Below are 19755 nucleotides of genomic sequence, written 5' to 3'. Positions count from 1 at the left end.
GATGCTGCCACCACCATGCTTCACTGTAGGGATGGTGCCAGGTTTCCTCCAGACATGATGCTTGGCATTCAGGCCAAAGAGTTCAATATTGGTTTCATCAGACCAGAGAATCTTGTTTCTCATGGTCTGAGAGTCTTTAGGTGCATTTTGGCAAACTCCCAATGGGCTGTCATGTGCCTTTTACTGAGGAATGGCTTCCGTCTGGCCACTCTACCATAAAGGCCTGATTGGTAGAGTGCTGCAGAGATGGTTGTCCTTCTGGAAGGTTCTATCAGAGTGACCATCGGGTTCTTGGTCACCTCCCTGACCAAGGCCCTTCTCCCTTGATTGCTCCGTTTGGCCGAGAGGCCAACTCTAGGAAAAGTCTTGGTTGCTCCAAACTTCTTCTGTTTAAGTATGATGGAGGTCACTGTGTTCTTGGGGACCTTCAATGCTGCAGAAATGTGTTGGTACCCATCCCCAGATCTGTGCTTCGGCACAATCCTGTACAGATAATTCCTTCGGTCTCATGGCTTGGTTTTTGCTCTGACATGCATTGTCAACTGTGGGACCTTATATAGACAGGTGTGTGCCTTTCCAAATCATGGGGGTGGCAGGGTAGCCTAGTGGCTAGAGCGTTGGACTAGTAACCGAAAGGTTTCATGTTCAAATCCCCAAGCTGACAAGGTACAAATCTGTCGTTCTGCCCCTGAACAGGCAGTTAACCCACTGTTCCTAGGCTGTCATTGAAAATAAGAATTTGTTCGTAACTGACTTGCCAAGGTAAAAAAAAAAAAATGTCCAATCAATTGAATTTACCACAGGTGGACTCCAATCAAGTTGTAGAAAATTCTCAAGGATGAACAATGCAAACAGGATGCATCTAATCTCAATTTAGAGTCTAATAGCAAAGGGTTTGAATACTTGTGTAAATAAGGTGTATCTTTTTTGTTGTTGTTACCCCCCTTTTCTCCCAATCTCCCCAACGGGCGTGGGAGGCGAAGGTCGAGTCATGCGTCCTCCGAAACATGACCCGCCAAATCGTGCTTCTTAACACCTGCCCGCTAAACCCTGAAGCCAATTGCATCAATGTGTATTAGGAAACACCGTTAAACTGAAGACCGAGGTCAGCCTGTAGGCGCCTGGCCCACCACAAGGAGTCGCTAGAGAGCGATGCGCCAAGTGGGGGAGGGTTTGCCCCCCCCCTCCACAATTAACGCTGGGTCAATTGTGCGCCACCATATGGGACGGCCGGTTATGATACAGCCCGGGATCGAACCAGTGCCTTAGACTATTTTTAATACATTTGCAAAAAAAATTAAATACCTGTTTTTGCTTTGTCATTATCGGGTATTGGGTGTAGATTTGATGAGGTAACATTTTTGTTTAATCCATTTTAGGGCTGTAACTTAATAACATTTGGAACAAGTCAAGGGGTCTGAATACTTGCACTGTATTTACCTTTATATTTCAAACAGCATTTTTTGGTGACTTGAAATAGAAATAGCCTCTCCAAAGAGTTTCAAGTTTTAAAGTGTATTTGTCACTTGCAATAGGAAAAGGCAGTTGTAAAACAGTACAGTTAAATGCTTATTTGCATGTAAGCTCTTTCCCAACAATGCAGTATTCAGTATGAAGGTGAGTGGAAATAATATAAAGGAACAATATACAGTATAAATATAAAGTAAGAAAACTCATGAGAAGTATGGAAAAATGACATAAAAAAACATGAGAATGCAAGTCATATACAGGTTCAGTGCTAGTACCGTAATGACAATGTGCAGGAGTACTAGAGTAATTGAGGTACATGTAAACAGCGGTAAAAAGTGACTGATGGCAGGATAAATAATAATCAATCTAGCAGCAGTGTAAGGGGTGAGTGGGTGTGTAAGTGGTGATATGTGTGGCGTCTGTGAGCGTGTGTATGCGTCATGGAGTGCATGTCCGTGACTTATAGACAATGACACTGAAACAAAAGACTATTGGAGAAAGACTATTGTATCTCCAAGGTATAGCCAAGAACCCTGAAACAAAAGATAATATGTTGGGTAGAGTTTCGCATTCCGCAAGAGAGTTGTGCATTCCGTTTGACAAAAACTTTGACATAAGGCGCTAAAGTCGAGTGTTTGTTGTGTACGCCAGTTACTAAAACAATGTAACTTGTTAGCTATGTTTCTACTGTGTATAAAGCCCCCCATTTAAACGAACATGCTCTAGCAATGTGACATATATTTTTAGAATAGCGTTTCGAAGTGTTGGTAGAGAATAATCATATAATTTAACCTATCTCATTTGTTTGTTTCCTTGTTGAAGTGCTGGTGTGCATTACACATTTCTCAAATTAGTCTACGAGTCTTCCATTTTTTTATTGGTTGACGGGAATAAGCAGCCATGGAACAAGTTATTGAAGTGTGTGTTTATGTAAAACTGTTGTTTACGCGTTTATGGTAGAAATGTGTTTTGGGGCTATCATAATGGAACATTCCTAGCAGGAGGGAGTTCCTGGAAGGAGTACTTAGGTGCTCAGTTGGCCTTTGCCTGGGGGAGAGCAGGCTGGGCAGGTAACAGGTTGGCTAGAGTAGAGCCATACTTGAGTTTGGTTACAAGCAAAGAGTTGTTGCCAGAATAGTTTACACTGAGAATATCTTATATTTATTCAAGTCTTTGATAACCTCCTGTTTGTTATTTTCTGTACAAAGTTTATTGGCCAATTAGTCCTGCACCTGTTACTATTGTAAATAAAAGCCTCTAAGAGAGGGGAGCACCAGAACATCCTGTCTGTCTCCTCACTGTCCGATCTGGTTTCTGCTTCACATATGGTGGCAGCGGTGGGATCCCATGTCATGGACAGTGAAGAACTGACCACAACGCTACCAAACTGGTGCGACAAGAAGGACTGGGACGACGCCACTCTTCTGGTAGAGTAACTACAAGGCTGTTTCCCTGACGACTGGCAAAGGTGGGCGAAGCTCTATCCAGCAAAGACCCTGGAAGAAGGGTTCTTCAGAGCCCAACGGTTTTTGCTGACGCTGTTGGAGTTTGACCTTCCAGTTGATGAGCCCTGCAGCTGTCATCTACAGTGCATCACTACTGAAATTACTGCCTGCAGACTGACCACAACTGGGCCAGCTGGCCGAAGGCATGACCTTTCTACATGTGTGTTCCATCAGATGTGGGCTGAGATAGAGAGTCCATGATCCAGATGCAGGCCGAGCCCATCACAGAACTACTGGAGAATGGGGCTGGAGCCCTGGGTGGTCCTGTTCCATCTGAGGGGATGCCGGCTACTGATTTCGCTACTGCTGCCGTAGGTACAGAGGAGCTGCCCGTTGGTGAAGTGGCACTGGAGGAATCTGGCCTATCAGGGTCACCAGAGCAGTTTTCCAAATCTGAGGTCACAATGTTTCCTGATGCATATCCTGTGTGTTGGACACCTCTCCAGTGTTTTCTGGCCCTGAGATATGGCCTACTACACCGCTGCCTGCTGAGAGCTGTGCTGCTGCAACACATCTGGCCGAACCTTCCATGCCCCATGCTACCCTTACCCCTGAGCCCATACAGCAGACCGGGTACATTGTCGTGTATCACCTGCCACTGTGGGTGGTGCTATTTCCCTATGAAGATGGCCAACCTTTTCCCCTGTTCTTGATGCTGGTTCCCTAAGGTTGCTGGTCATTTAAAGGGGGTGGAACTGACTACTACTGTACTTACTGTACCTGCTTAAGACATTTGGTGATGTCCTTTCCCCGAATGACGCACCTTGTGAAGATGGAAGGTATGTCATGGAGCGCATGTCTGTGACAATGACACTGAAATAAATGATTGGTTGGAGAAAGACTCTTTGTTGTATCTCTTCAAGGTATAGCCAATAATCCTCATGAGGGAACATTCCTAGTGGAAGGGAGTTCCTGGAAAGTGTACTTAGGTGCTCAGTTGTGTGTATGTTTGTGTGTGTGCGTGTGGGCGGGCGGGAAAGGGAGGACAGCCGTTGTTTAGCTATTCAATCGTCTTATTTCTTGGGGAAAGAAGCTTTCTTGGACCCTGTTGGTCAGAGACTTGATGCTCCGGTACCGCCTGCCGGTGGCAGAGAGATCAGTCCATGGCTGGTGTGACTGATGTCTTTGGCAATTTTTTGTGCCTTCCTCAGTACCACCTGGTTTGAATGTCCTGAATGGCTGGAAGCTCACCCCCAGTGATGTGCTAGGCCGTCCGCACCACCCTTTGTAGGGCCTTGCGGTTGAGGGCGGTGCAGTTGCCATACCAGGCGGTGATGCAACCAGTCAAGATGCGCTCCGATGGTGCACCTGTAAAAGTTCTTCAGGATCTGAAGGGCCATGCCAAATCTCTTCAGCCCACCCCCTTTCCTGTAGTCCATGATCAGCTTCTTAGTCTTGCTGACGTTGAGGGAAGAGATTGTTGTGCTGGCACCACATTGCCAGGTCTCTGACGTCCTCTCTGTAGGCTGTCTCATCACCTTCGGTGGTCAGGCCCACCACTGTCGTGTCGTCAGCAAACCTGAGGATGCCGTTGGAGTCGTGCGTGGCCATGCAGTCGTGGGTAAACGGAGTACAGGAGGGGGCTAAACACACACCCCTGGGGGGGGCCCCCATGTTGAGGGTCAGCGTGGCGGAGGTGTTGTTGCCTTCCCTAACCACCTGGGGTCGGCCTGTCAAGAAGTCCAGGATCCAATTACAGAGGAAGGTGTTCAGTCCAAGGGGTCCCAATCTTAGGGACGAGCTTGGAGTGGACTATGGTGTTGAACACTGAGCTGTAGTCAATGAACAGCATTCTCACATAGGTATTCCTCTTGTCTAGGTGTGAGAGGGCTGTGTGGAGTGCAATTGAGATTGTGTCATCCGTGGATCTGTCGAGGTGGTATGCACATTTTAGTGTGTCCAGGGTGTCTGGAATGATGGAGTTGATGTGTGCCAAGACCAGCCTTCATGATTACAGATGTGAGTGCGACAGTCATTGAGGCAGGTTACTTTAGAATGAATTTGCGAAGCTCCCTGAGTGTTAAGGAGCCACCATCAAGTTATGTACAGACAGCCTGTTTCAGACAAACACCCGTAGACTGTGAATAATGTCTGGAGAGAACAGAGGTCGCACTCAGTAGAGTTGCATCATTCATGAACTCCTCAGCTGGGAAATGACACAACATTTGACTGTTGTTGACAAGTGGTCTGTAAAACGTGGTATTTTCTGCTACCAATTTAGCCTACAGAGAAATGAGCAGGTAGTTACACTATTTATTATACCAGTATTGCTGTTTTACTGTACATGTTGTCTAATGTTAGAGCCCTCTATGTTCACTTTGCAAGTGGAAAATTGTATTTTATAGTAACAATATCCACCATTCAATATAAATTATACTTTCACACACTAATTTCTCAACATCCAAGCACACAGTAGTAGAAAGTGATGACATCTTGTATTGTCATTACCGGTTCTCAACCATCATAGGACCATCATAGGATCAACCATCATAGGATACCTTTTTCCATGTCCTTATTTTCCATTATGAAATACTGTTGTTCTGTGACAGAAATATATTTTGTGGCTATGAAACTATTGTGAAGGAATGAAAGTTTTCTCCACTTTTGAAAAGTCCAAAAACCCTATCTGCAATTTCGGCATGACTCATTCATTGGAGAATATTTTGCACAGGCTTTAAAAACAACTTTATGTGCTCATTGTGTGTTACCAACAAACTGTGAATTTAATACCAATGTACACTAACTGATACAGACCAGTAGTCAGTTGTGTTACCAACAAACTGAATTTAATACCAATGTACACTAACTGATACAGACCAGTGGTCAGTTGTGTTAAACCAATGGGACTGACTGACTGGAGCACAGGGAGAGCTGAGAGAGAAAGATTACAGGTTATGCGGTCACATACTGTTCAGTGTTTTTTATTACAATGCGACTGACCAGAGCCACAGACCACAGAAAACATATTGATGCTTGTTGTACATTTATGAAGTATTTGATACCATAATTTCAAATGTCTATGAAAAGTAATTTAAATAATATGATAGTTCTGTGTAGAAAAAGGCATGTTAAGGCCAGGCACCACACCCTATCACAATCAACTTTTTTCCAGTTACATGTAGACACAAATATGATACTTTTTTGTATTACAATATTTCTGAAATATTGTCTAAAACATGCACATTTTGTGTTCCCATTAAATTTGCACATATTTTCATAAACCACAAAATCAAAAATGTTCTGGATGAAGTCAGCTCAAATATTTTGGTTTCATTTTGTTAAAACACTCCAGGACCGGATTTACTTAGACCAGATTAAAGATAAATAATGTATCCATCTTTCTGTCTGTAGAAAATTAAAGACATGTACAGGTAACTGCCAAAATAAATTAAACAACATAAAATGTCTTAATAGGGCGTTGGGCCACTACGAGCCAGAACAGCTTCAATGCACCTTGATTCTACAAATGTCTGGAACATTCAAGTGAATGATGGCATAATGGGTGGACTGGCGGCCATTGCGAGTGTACCCATAAGAGCAAAGAATGAAGTAAAAGCAGGAAGTCCAACCATCAGTCTGTGCTGTGATTTGTTGATTCAATTCAAATAACATTTAAAAAGTGAATTCCATTCCATGAGCCAGTTAGCATCATCTGAATTAACATTATACATTACCATGGAAATGACTACATCACAAATGCCAGGGTTAGAGGTTCCAAGCCCGTTCTATTCATTCTCTTTTCTATGTGGTTAACGCTGTCTCAAGCGCTGCTCCAGAATCGCCCATAAGTGTGCAAGTGGGTTGAGATCAGAGTGGTATACACTACAAAGTAAGCTAGATCTACTCAGGCATTTTTAAAGCTATCCAGCTTCAGTTAGCTTCACATTCCAGCTCAGGCTTCATCCGTACTATGACTGTGGATATTGCTCATCTGCCTGCCGTTAACGCTAGCAGGCTTGTAACTATGCATGGCTAGTCAAATGCGTGACTATTCATTGAGCCAATGCTTAAACATCAATCCATGGGCGTGTCAGTGCCACATTTACATTTTTGCCGAAATCAACACGAAAGAAAAGTTATCTTGCCAATTCAGCAGGCTCTGCTGTGAAATGGGCTATTACAAGTGCCATTTTTATGTTATTACGTGCTTATCAATGCACAGGCACCTTTTCCCACATCTATCGATAAAATAATTGTATAAAGTCCTACAAAAGTTTTACTGTGCATGAACTTTCAAATGCATCCTGTCATTACTAAATGTGTGATGTGATGGGTATTTTAATATTACAACTTTTAAAACATTTGGTTAATAAAATATTATCAGTCATCTTCCTCAAATGAAGGGGATGATGATGCAATATTTTCAACAGGGAGGGAAGCTGATTTCGTTGGTTCTCAACTCGTGGCTCAGTCACTTCATTTAGGGTAAGTATGGACCCTGGGCTAAGCTAAGGACCCTGGGACTAAACACCTCTTTCTGCAACTGGATCCTGGTAGCCAACAATACATCTGCCACACTGATCCTCAACATGGGGTCCCACAGGGGTGCGTGCTTAGTCTCCTCCTGTACTCCCTGTTCACCCACGACTGCGTGGCCAAGCGCGCCTCCAACACCATCATTAAGTTTGCTGACGACACAGCGGTGGTAGGCCTGTTCACCGACAACGATGAGACAGCCTATAGGGAGGAGGTCAGAGACCTGGCAGTGTGGTGCCAGGACAACAACCTCTCCCTCAATGTGAGCAAGACAAAGGAGATGATCGTGGACTATAGGAAAAGGAGGGCCGAACATGCCCCCATTCACATCGATGTGGCTGTAGTGAAGTGGGTCAAGAGTTTCTAGTTCCTTGGTGTCCACAACACCAACAAACTTTCAAACACACCAAGAAAGTCGTGAAGAGGGCACAACTTTCTTGACGAAAGACATTCCCCCTCAGGAGACTGAAAAGATTTGGCATGGGTCCCCAGATCCTTAAAATGTTCTACAGCTGCACTATTGAGAGCATCCTGACCGGTTGCATCACCGCCTGGTGTGGCAACTGCTCGGCATCCAACCGTAAGGCGCTACAGAGGGTAGTGCGTACAGCCCTATACATCACTGAGGCAAAGCTTCCTGCCATCCAGGACCTATATACTAGGCGGTGTCAGAGGAAGGCCCAAAAAATGACTCCAGTCACCCAAGTCATAGACTGTTCTCTCTGCTACCACACGGCAAGCGGTACCAAGTCTATGTCCGAAAGGCTCCTCAACAAGCCATAAGACTGCTGAACAATTAATCTAATGGCAACCTGGACTATTTGCTGCTACTCACTGTTTATTATCTATGCATAGTCACTTTACCCCTACCTACATGTACAAATTGCCTCGACTAACCTGTACCCCCGCACATTGACTCAGTACCGGTACACCCTGTATATAGCCTCATTATTGTTATTTTATTGTTACTTAATTTTTTTACTCTAGTATATTTATAAATATTGTCTTAACTTTAGTTTCTTAAAAATGCATTGTTGGTTAAGGGCTTGTAAGTAAGCATTTCACGGTAAGGTCTACCTACACCTGTTGTATTCGGCCATGGCATATGGTTTTACAGTGTTTTCATGCTCATCAAACCATTCAGGGACCAATCGTGCCCTGTGGATGGGGGCATTGTCACCCTAGCCATGGTAGCCAAAATAAGGACCATAAGCATAAGGACCCACACCTGTGTGGACGCATCTGCTTTCCATATACTTTGTATCCCTCATTTACTCGTTTCCAATATTTTGGCAGATACTTGTACATAAAAAGCATTTTTTGGAACATTTGTAATGTAGTCTATAATAAATATGTGACAAATCAACAATTCCCTCTGAGTAATTCCGGAGAATATATCTAAGGATAACCACACACACTTTGGTGAATTTAGATGCTTCTGAAGCTGAGGAAAATGAGTTGGACAGTGAAATCTGTCCAGTCTGACATTCGGGAAATGGCAGTTAAAGACAAGTACACTGAATTTTTTCAAATGCCTATTTTGACCCAACGACCATCTCTTCAAAGTAAATTACTAGATACAGTATAGTCCAGATTGTAATATTCTCTATGAAATGAGCTTTACAATGTGTGATTCAATGTAGTGAAATTATGGATGTATGTACATTTTAAAGTGATTCAAATTCATGAAATGTTGATGACGGTAGGATAAACAAAATAAGGAATACATTTACATTCGTTTTTTTCGTTTCATTTTTATGATCAAGCCCCTTAACCATGTGTGAGGGCACTACAGTTGTAACGTACAGAAGGCATGTGAATGGGGACATTGCAATGTTTTAAATAAAGCTACCTTCTCTTTAAATAGACATTTGTGATTATACAAAACACACCCGACATGTAACATTCATGATACACGGACTTGACAGATACTGTGTACTTTAAGGTTTTGTTTTTGCATTTAAGATTGCTGCTGAACATTAAGATGTGACAAACATTAGTAACACTTTATCAGGCACTTTGCTATGATACCGTGTCCCGTCCTGTCATATGTGATAAGACGCCTAACACCTTGAACCAGATTTGAGAACAGTTTCAATGTTTTGCCCTTACCCCATCTCACATTACTGATGACATGCCAACGGTAACTTAACTCTGGTTTAAGAAGTGCCTCCCTTAAAAGTTTCTTTTGCAGATATTTAACTTAACACTGTGACAGTAAGCTGCTCATAGAAAAATCACAAAATAATACTGATTGCCTTCAAATATGTTTGAGCCTTGATACATTCACAGGTCCAGTTGTCTCCCACACCCTAGTTGCAATTTCAATGGGTGCAGTAGTTTCAAGCTACGCATTGGTGGTGATGTATGAAGATGATTCTACTTCGGTCTACAACAGAATGTTCCTGTAGTTACCAGTCAAGTAAGGTTTTTTGAGTTATGTCTATAATGAAAGGGATATTGCCAAGCCCCACTCTGCATTCTACATCCAGAAATACTGTAAACAAGTTAAAATTTATTTTCATACACCAACATACAATGCACCCATTATCGATCAATAACCGTTCCCTAATTTCAGAAAAAGTTCCATTTAGTGTGTTGATTTTTCCATTGTCTCACATTCACAAGTGACATGTGGGGTGTGTGAAATAGGACCTGGATGAGTTTGTAGTTTGTCCCATCAACCCATACTTTCTGATGTTTGAAATGACTCACACTTCCTGATGAACTGTAAGCTGAGTGAGTGAGTGTGCGTGCAGTCAGTCAGTCACACTGCCATCCCCACGCCCAGCAGAGTAACTCCCTCCAGTGGTGAAGGCAGAGGAGAGGCAGGGCAGGGAGATGATACAGACCCCTTGTCTGGGAAGGCACAGCACAGAGAGGCCTGTAGCAGACCGATGACCTCCATCCCTTTCAGAATCCCAGCCCCTCCATGAGTGAGACGGAGCGGAAGACCAAAGCCAGGAAGCCGGTCCCCAGCAGGTCTCCCAGGGCTGTCAGGTAGGGGATGGAAAAGTTGTCTGGGTCCAGACTCCTCCTCCACATCAGACGGACTATCAGGTCAGCCACATAGAGGAGGATGCCCACCTGGAGGAACATCCCATACAGACAGACAATCCATCACACAGCAGATCTGAATGAGAAGTCCATAAGTCCTTATACTTCAATAACTGTATAATGAAAAGTCTGTATGAGACTTTACCAAACTCCATCAGTGTACCAGTGACTGAGGGGTAGCAGGCGAGGGGATAGGGCGTACCTGGAGAAGGGCAGCAGACAGGTAGCAGACGATGAAAGTAACAGTGAGGGCAGTGTGGCCGCCTTGGAGCAGAGAGATGGTATAGAGGAAAACCAGGTGGCCCGGAACCACCAATAGGAACAACACCCTCGCTGACTTGGAGTTCACACCTGGAGAGACAAAGGCAACTAATGAATACTGTAGGTAGTTTTCTTATCTTGTTTAGTTACTGTGGAAGCACTGTCTGAAATGTAAATCTGTACAAATACTATGACAAAGAGAGGATAAATATAACAGGAATGGCAAGAGAGGGGTTCCAAATAGTAAAGTTCATATTTGCTAAATCACAAACAGAGAGGAAGTAACTGGCATATATTCTCCTTATTTTTTGTTTGTTACAGACATATCTACATGCAATCCATGACCCTCTATAGAAAGACAGAGTGGAGGAGCCTTTCCTGAGGTGAAGAAGGTAGTAAAGGGGCTGGGCCAGTGCTGTCTCATCTTATAGGGCAAGACTCCAGGCATGCTCCAGAAGTGAAGGTAGGTTGAGATCCGACTGGCCTGGATGGCCACCAAGTTTCCTCCGACACCTGAGGGGAAGCACAGAGCATGGAAAGAATATCAACCACACAAGTCTCCGATTATACAGTCACCTGCTTTTCCATTGAAATACGACTCTCTATATGTAAAACACATGTTGCCCACCACATGCTTTTGACTTCAAAAATTCCTGAGTATATCCTCATGATTTATTTAATTTGTAATTTGATTCATCAATTCCACATTGACAGATCCTGGCTTGTAGAGGTCTGCACGGGACAGATTTCATACCGCACCTGCCCGCTCCCGGTGGCTTTCTGTCGGACTCTCTTCTGCTCCCTGGTCTTGAACCCAACCGCAGTCCTGCAATGTTATTTCAGGCAGCTCGCTTGACAGCCATGGTTCCAGCAAGAGTGCGCCCTATACTATAGGTAATATCAAAATGCTCTAAAATAACCTAAGAAATAGGTTAGGTTAAATGACCAGAGATTTTCACGTAGCCCATTATATTAGGCGATCGGTATTACTGGGCTATATCGGCCAATATGGTAGACTAGACGTAGTTTGAAGGGAGCAGAGTTGGAGAGAGAGAAAGCGGACACTTGCACTTTCTCTTCAGCTACGTTTAGCATAGGCCTAATAGCCTACCTTTCAGGAGAGGGACACATTTCAGACGGACACAAATACGGGTGATCAATATTTATTTCTAGGCGATGTAGTAAACTATAAACTATTATGATTAGGCTATAGTTTACTACATTGCCTAGAAATAAATATTGATTGTGTCCGTCTGAAATTCGCCCCTCTCCTGAAAGGTAGGCTAAACGTAGCTGAAGAGAAAGTGAAAGTGTCCGCTCTCTCTCTCCAACTCTGCTCTCTTCAAACTACGTTATTTAGGAAGTTAATTCCCTGTAAAGATATCTACCCGTGCTTCTGCATAGGATATAGCCTCATACTCTATTTAATTGAGACCACAAGCACACCTGATATCGCACGCCCAACTAAGAGAGGTATCGCTACTGCACTTGAAGCTGCAAGATTAATGAGACCGGACACTTGCACTTTCTCACGAGCTATGTTTTGCATATAGGATATAGCCTACCTTTTAAGAGCGGGACGATTTGTAGACCGACTCGTTGGTTGAGGGCCCTCCACTTCTTTCCATTATCAATATTTATCTACCGACACTGTAAATTATGTAGCCTAATCATATTTAAGTTAATTTCCTTGCAAAGATACAATACATCACCAAAAGTATGTGGACACCCCTTGAAATGAGTGGATTCGGCTATTTCAGCCACATCCGTTGTTGACAGGTGTATAAAATCGGGCATTGGCAGTAGAATGGCCTTACTGAAGATCTCAGTGACTTAAAGGATGCCACCTTTCCAACAAGTCAGTTGTCAAATTCCTGCTCTGCTAGAGCTGCCCCAGTCAACTGTAAGTGCTGTTATTTTGAAGTGGAAATGTCTGGGAGCAATAAGTGGTAGGCCACACAAGCTCACAGAACGGGACTGCAGAGTACCCAAGCGCGTCTGTCCTCGGTTGCAACACTCACTACAGGGTTCCAAACTGCCTCTGGAAGCAACATCAGTACAATAACTGTTCGTCGGGAGCTTCATGAAATGAGTTTCCATGGCCGAGCAGCTGCACAAAAGCCTAAGATCACCATGCACAATGCCAAGCGTCGGCTGGAGTGATGTAAAGTTCGCTGCCATTGGACTCTAGAGCAGTGGAAACGCGTTCTCTGGATAGACAAATCTTGGTTTCGCAGATGGCAGGATAACACTACCTGCCCCAATGCATAGTGCCAACTGTAAAGTTTGGTGGAGGAGTAATAATGGTCTGGGGCTGTTTTTCATGGTTCGGGCTAGGCCCCTCAGTTCCAGTGAAGATAAATCCTAAAGAACAGCATACAATGACATTCTGTGCTTCCAACTTTGTGGCCACAGTTTGGGAAAGGCCCTTCCTTGCCTCAGACAATGTCCCTGTGTACAGGTCCATACAGAAATGGTTTGTCGAGATCAGTGTGGAAGAACTTGACTGCCTGGACAGAGGCCTTACCTCAACCTTTGGGATGAATTGGAATGCCGACTGCAAGCCAGGCCTAATCGCCCAACATCAGTGCTGCGACCTCACTAATGCTCGTGGCTGAATGGAAGCAAGTCCCCGCAGCAATGATCAAACATCTAGTGGAAAGCCTTCCCAGAAGAGTGGAGGCTGTTATAGCAGCAAAGGGGGACCAACTTCATATTAATGCCCATGATTTTGAGATGTTCGACGAGCAGGTGTCCACATACTTTGGTCATGCAGTGTAACTGCCACACTTTTCTCCGCCCATGCATAGGCAGTCTTCTCTATTTTATTGAGACCACACATATTGTAGCAATCTTTGATACATGATCCACGTTACAATTTCCACCAAGAGGTTTAACCCTATTGGTAGGATGTTTGCCTTTCATGCCAGAGACCAGGGTTTGCTTCCTGCCCCCTAAGTTTGCTACACTGGTGTCAGAAGTGGGATAGTGGCTGTGAGGCCATCAGAACACACGGGTGAAGTGTGAAGGGTCTTGAAAGAACACATAAGTGCTTGTAATATGCCTACAATAGGTAGGCACGTGCATACGATGCAGAAAGACGACGGTTTGCAAATAATCTGCGGGACAAAAACCCTATTCATCCCAAAGTTGTCTGTCTGGATCCAAAGGTGCAGCCCTCTTCCTGCTTGAGGTCTTGCCACTGTTGCCACCAAGTGGAGAAACAAATTGCTATTGATACATTTGTCTTACTTATTTTGATGTAAAAAATATTACCTTTATTTAACCAGGCAAGTCAATTAAGAACAAATTATTATTTACAATGACAGCCTGGCAATCCTGTGTGGACAGTGGCTACTGTTAACAGCACAAATGCAACAGCAAACAAACAGTAGATGTGTGTTTGTGTGCGTACAGGCATGTGTGTGGTGTGTGACGTGATTCTATGGTAACATCTACCAAAATACTGTTTTTGTCATATCCTATATCAAACACCAATACAGATGTGTATCTCAGACTTGACGAGACATTGGTAAAGTGCCGGGTAATAGTCATAGTACCAGGAGAGGGAAATTCTAACCACTGTGAGCAATATTTAACTGAGGTCCAAAGGCTATCCAATGCTCAGCGTCAGGCAGCCAATATCAGCCTGGGACACTGCCATTTGTGGGTAAGAACATCTGACCGTGTGCTCTTAAACACTCTCATTTGAAAGGATTTCCCAGCATGTGTCATTTATAGACAGTTAACTGACTGAGCCAGGCACATGAATGTCCCATGGTCGTTAATAACTCAACTCTCCCCTTTCCATCCTTGTATAATGTGTTCAGAGACCACTTTCTAGTTTCATTTAACCAAGATGAGTCCACTCACCATTTATGACGGGTGTAAAGACGGCCATCCCCTCAAAGTTAGGGTCGCTAACAGTCTTGTCCAATATGAGTCCCCCAAAACTAAAAAAGGTCATAATGAAAAACATCAGTCAAACATCTACTGATCAGATACATGTTTTTAAAAATATATAATAAAAATAATAATAATATATGCCATTTATCAGACACTTTTATCCAAAGCAACATACAGTCATGCGTTTTACGTATGGGTGGCCCCGGGATTCGAACCCACTATCTTGGCATTGCAAGCTCTATCAACGGAGTCATACAGGACCATATGATAAGGTTATGATAAGAATGATAAGGTGTCATGTGTGTCTTACCTGCTGATAGACATGGCTACGAGGACAGGCTGCCAGCCAGAGACGAGGACCTCCTTGATTTGAGGGCTCTTCCGGGCCACCACCACCCACAGAGGGATCAGAGCCAGGAAGAACACACACAACAGGGGAGACAGGTACCAGACGTCTACACAACAGAGAAAACACGTTAGAATAGTGTCCACAATGCACTGTTACCACTCTCCCACACAAATAGAACACAATTCATCTGACATAAGAGCACCTCCAAAATTGTTAGAAATGTTCTGATATTTAAACATTAAAGCCATTTTACTTTTACATGTTTAAATTGGGCTTTGTAAAAGTAGCTAACTGTATAGTTCGTGCAGACCACAGGCAAGAGATGAGTGGGAACTTACACTGAACAAAGGAATTAATGCAACAAGGTACAATTTAAACGATTTTACTGAGTTATAGTTCATATAAGGAAATCAGTGAATTAAAATAAATTCACTAGACCCCAATCTATGGATTTCACATGACTGTGAATACAGATATGAATCTGTTGGTCACAGATACTTTTTAGAAAAAAGTAGGGTCGTGGATCAGAAAACCAGTCCGTATCTGGTGTGACCACCATTCGCCTCATGCAGCGCCACACATCTCCTTTGAATAGAGTTGATCAGCCTGTTGATTGTGGCCTGTGGAATGTTGTCCCACTCTTCTTCAATGGCTGTGCAAAGTTGCTCATTGGCTGTAACTGGAACATGCAGTCGTACACATCGATTCAGAGCATCCCAAACATGCTCAATGGGTGACATGACTGGTGACTATACAGGCCATGGAAGAACTGGGACATTTTCAGCTTCCAGGAATTGTGTACAGATCCTTGCGACATTATAATGCTGAAACATGAGATGATGGCAGTGGATGAATGGCACAACAATGGGCCTCAGTATCGCATCACGTTATCTCTGTGCACTCAAATTGCCATCGTAGCAAATGTCTGCCCATACCATAACCCCACCATGGGGCACTCTGTTCCCAACGTTGACATCAGCAAATCGCTCGCCCACGCCACGCCCTACATGCGGTCTGTCATCTGCCCAGTACAGCTGAAACCGGGATTCATATGTGAAGAGCACACTTCTCCAGCGTGCCAGTGTCCATCAAAGGTGAGCATTTGCCCACTGAAGTAATTCACAATGCCGAACTGCAATCAGGTCAAGACCCTGGTGAGTACGACGAGCACGCAGATGAGCTTCCCTGAGACGGTTTCTGACAGTTTGTGCAGAAATTATTTTGTTGTGCAAACCCACCCTCATCAGCTGTTTGGGTGGCTGATCTCAGATGATCCTGCAGGTGCAGAAGCCAGATGTGGAGGTCCTGGGCTGGCGTGGTTACACGTGGTCTGCGGTTTCGAGGCAGGTTGGACGTACTGCCAAATTCTCTAAAACTACTTTGAAGGCGGCTTTTGGTAGAGAACTTAACATTCAAGTCTCTGGCCTTCGTCCTCTGTTCTGGCTCCCTTATCGGTGGCTTCTAACTTGGTTTCAGATCTTCAGAACCCCCCCCTCATAGGAGCGTGAGGGTGTCTGAGACTCCATCAGGCCCCTCCATCAGCCACTATGGTTTCTACAGTTGGCTATGGTCCATCGGTCCTCACCGCCCATCAATCCTTGGGGGGGTCTGCGAGGCCACTCAAGATGAAAGAGCGGCCGCACCTCCTCAGCCTTTGCACCAGCTGTGGTCCTCGGTTCCCGGGGCAAAACATCTAGGTCCCCGGAGGGGAAAAAAACCCTGTGCTAACGAGTACTGGACATTACAAGGCTTCTTCCTACCGTTCTACAACAGATGTCGGGGGTTGACACTGTCGTAGTCCATGTGCGGGTCAAATGACATTAGGAGGGCTAGCTCGGAACTGCTGAAAATTGATTTTAAAGAACTGATCCTAGCTCTGAAAGCAGACAATTATTTCAGGCCCAGTACCATCGTTGGGCCACAGCTGTGAGCGATTCAGCAGGCTACTGGCATTACATATCTGGCTAAAACATTACTGTAGCTCTGTTGGCATAACTTTTATCGATAACTTGGACACCTTCTTTGAAACAAAAGATGCTCTACAGGAATGACGAGGTCCATCCAAATCATCTTGTCCACGCATTTCAAGGCTGCGTTGAGACAATTACTTATCAATGACACAAGCCCTGCTCAGATAATCCCTACCATTGTGTCGCTGAGTTGTCATAGTGCTGCAGTAAGTGTAAATTGTCCCAGGAGCGTTGGAAGTCATAATGTAAGTAACCAAATTACAGTGTATCCGGAAAATATTCAGACCCCTTCTCCACATTATTATGTTACAGCCTTATTCTAAAATGGATTAAAGAAATAAAAATTCTCAAACTACACACAATACCCCCATAATGACAAAGCAAAAGACAGGTTTTCAGAAAGTTTGGTAAGATTATTAAAAATAGAAATATCTTATTTAGATAAGAATTCAGACCCTTTGCTATGAGACTCAAAATTGAGCTCAGCTGATTGGACATGATTTGGAAAGATCCCACAGTTGACAGTGCATGTCAGAGCAAAGCCAAAACCATGAGGTTGAAGGAATTGTCCGTAGAGCTCAGAGACAGGATTGTGTCGACGCACAGATCTGGGGAAGGGTACCAAAAATGTCTGCAGCATTCAAGGTCCCCAAGAACACAGTGGCCTCCATCATTCTTAAATGGAAGAAGTTTGGAATCAGCAACTCTTCCTAGAGCTAGCTGCCCGGCCAAACTGAGTAATCGGGGGAGAAGGGCCTTGGTCAGGGAGGTGGCCAAGAACCCGATAGCCACTCTGGCAGAGCTCCAGAGTTCCTCTGTGGAGATGGAAGAACCTTCCAGAAAGACAACAATCTCTGCAGCACTCCACCAATCAGACCTATGGTAGAGTGGCCAGATGGAAGCCACTCCTCAGTAAAAGCGTGGCCAGACGGACGCCACTCCTCAGTAAAAGCATGGCCAGACGGACGCCACTCCTCAGTAAAAGCTTGGCCAGACGGAAGCCACTCCTCAGTAAAAGCGTGGCCAGACGGAAGCCACTCCTCAGTAAAAGCGTGGCCAGACGGACGCCACTCCTCAGTAAAAGCGTGGCCAGACGGAAGCCACTCCTCAGTAAAAGCGTGGCCAGACGGAAGCCACTCCTCAGTAAAAGCGTGGCCAGACGGAAGCCACTCCTCAGTAAAAGCGTGGCCAGACGGAAGCCACTCAGGAGAGCTCCAGAGTTCCTCTGTGGAGATGGGAGAACCTTCCAGAAGGACAACGATCTCTGCAGCACTCCACCAATCAGGCCTATGGTAGAGTGGCCAGACGGAAGCTACTCCTCAGTAAAAGCGTGGCCAGACGGAAGCCACTCCTCAGTAAAAGCGTGGCCAGACGGAAGCCACTCCTCAGTAAAAGGCACATGACAGCCCACTGGGAGTTTGCCAAAAGGCTCCTAAAGGACTCTGACCATGAAAAACAAGATTCTCTGGTCTGATGAAACGAAGATTGAACTCTTTGGCCTGAATGCCAAGCGTCATGTCTGGAGGAAACCTGGCACCATCCCTACGGTGAAGCATGGTGGTGGCAGAATCATGCTGTTGGGGTGTTTTTCAGCAGCAGGGACTGGGAGACTAGTCAGGATCGAGGGAAAGATGATCGGAGCAAAGTACAGAGAGATCCTTGATGAAAATCTGCTCCAGAGCATTCAGGACCTCAGACTGGGATGAAGATTCACCTTCCAATAGGACCCTAAGCACACTGCCAAGACAATGCAGGTGTTGCTTCGGGACAAGTCTCTGAATGTCCTTGAGTGGCCCAGCCAGAGTCTGGACTTGAACCCAATCGAAAATCTCTGGAGAGACCTGAAAATAGCTGTGCATCAATGCTCCCCATCAAACCTGACCGAGCTTGAGAGGATCTGCAGAGAAGAATGTGAGAAATTTCCAAATACAGGTGTGCCAAGTTTCTAGCATCATACCCAAGAAGACTCAAGGCTGTAATCGCTGCCAAAGGTGCTTCAACAAAGTACTGAGAAAAAGGGTCTAAATACTTATGTAAATGTGATATTTCAGTTAATTATAAAATGCACAACAATTTACAAAAAACTGTTTTTGCTTTGTCATTATCGGGTGTAGATTGATGGGGGAAAAACAAATTAAAATGTAGGAAGCTGCTATAGACCACCAAGTGCTAAAAGTCAGAATCTGGATAATATGTGTGAAATGCTTGATAATGTGTGTGATGTCAACAGAGAGGTATATTTTCTGGGTGACCTAAATATTGACTGGCTTTCATCAAGCTGCCCACTCAAGAAAAAGCTTCAAACTGTAACCTGTAACTGTAACCTGGTTCAGGTTATCAATCAAGCTAACAGGGTATTTACAAACAGCACAGGAATTAAATCCACATGTATTGATCACATATTTGCTAATGCTACAGAACTCTCCTGTAAAGCAGTAGCCAAATGCATTGGATAGAGTTATCACAATTATGGTAGACATATCTAGGAAATCCAAAGTTACAAATTCTGGACCTAATATTGCGTATAAGAGTTCCTACAATTAGTTTTTGTAGTGATTCCTAAATTGATGTAAAGAATATTTGCTGGTCTGTGTGTGTAATGAGGAGCTTTCAGACCCTTCAAATGACACATTTATGAAATTGCTTACTCCAGTTACTAATAAGCATGCACCCATTAAGAAAATAACTGTAAAAACTGTTAAATCCCCATGGATTCATGAGGAATTTAAAAATGTTATGGTTGAGCGGGATGAGGCAAAAG

General features: G+C 44.2%; 1 protein-coding gene across 7 annotated transcripts in view; it reads right to left on the bottom strand.

Annotated features, from left to right (window-relative positions):
- Positions 1-5880: 5880 nt before the first annotated feature.
- The window catches only part of slc41a3 (solute carrier family 41 member 3), a 29592-nt gene continuing 15717 nt past the window's right edge, over positions 5881-19755 (bottom strand). For all 7 annotated transcript variants that reach the window (XM_090202646.1, XM_090202649.1, XM_090202650.1 and 4 more), the window contains 5 exons: positions 14986-15130; positions 14643-14722; positions 11151-11282; positions 10711-10862; positions 5881-10538 (listed from right to left, as the gene is read on the bottom strand). In XM_090202646.1, coding sequence (XP_090058772.1) covers positions 10365-10538; positions 10711-10862; positions 11151-11282; positions 14643-14722; positions 14986-15130 — 683 coding nt within the window. In that variant the 3' untranslated portion in view covers positions 5881-10364. The remainder of the gene's footprint in view (positions 10539-10710; positions 10863-11150; positions 11283-14642; positions 14723-14985; positions 15131-19755) is intronic.

The sequence above is a fragment of the Oncorhynchus mykiss genome, chromosome 16 (genome assembly GCF_057628025.1).
Source record: "Oncorhynchus mykiss isolate SJ-2025 chromosome 16, ASM5762802v1, whole genome shotgun sequence".
Classification (NCBI taxonomy): Eukaryota; Metazoa; Chordata; class Actinopteri; order Salmoniformes; family Salmonidae; genus Oncorhynchus; species Oncorhynchus mykiss.
Note: the sequence above shows the minus strand (reverse complement) of the source record. Positions and strands in the feature narration are given on the sequence as shown.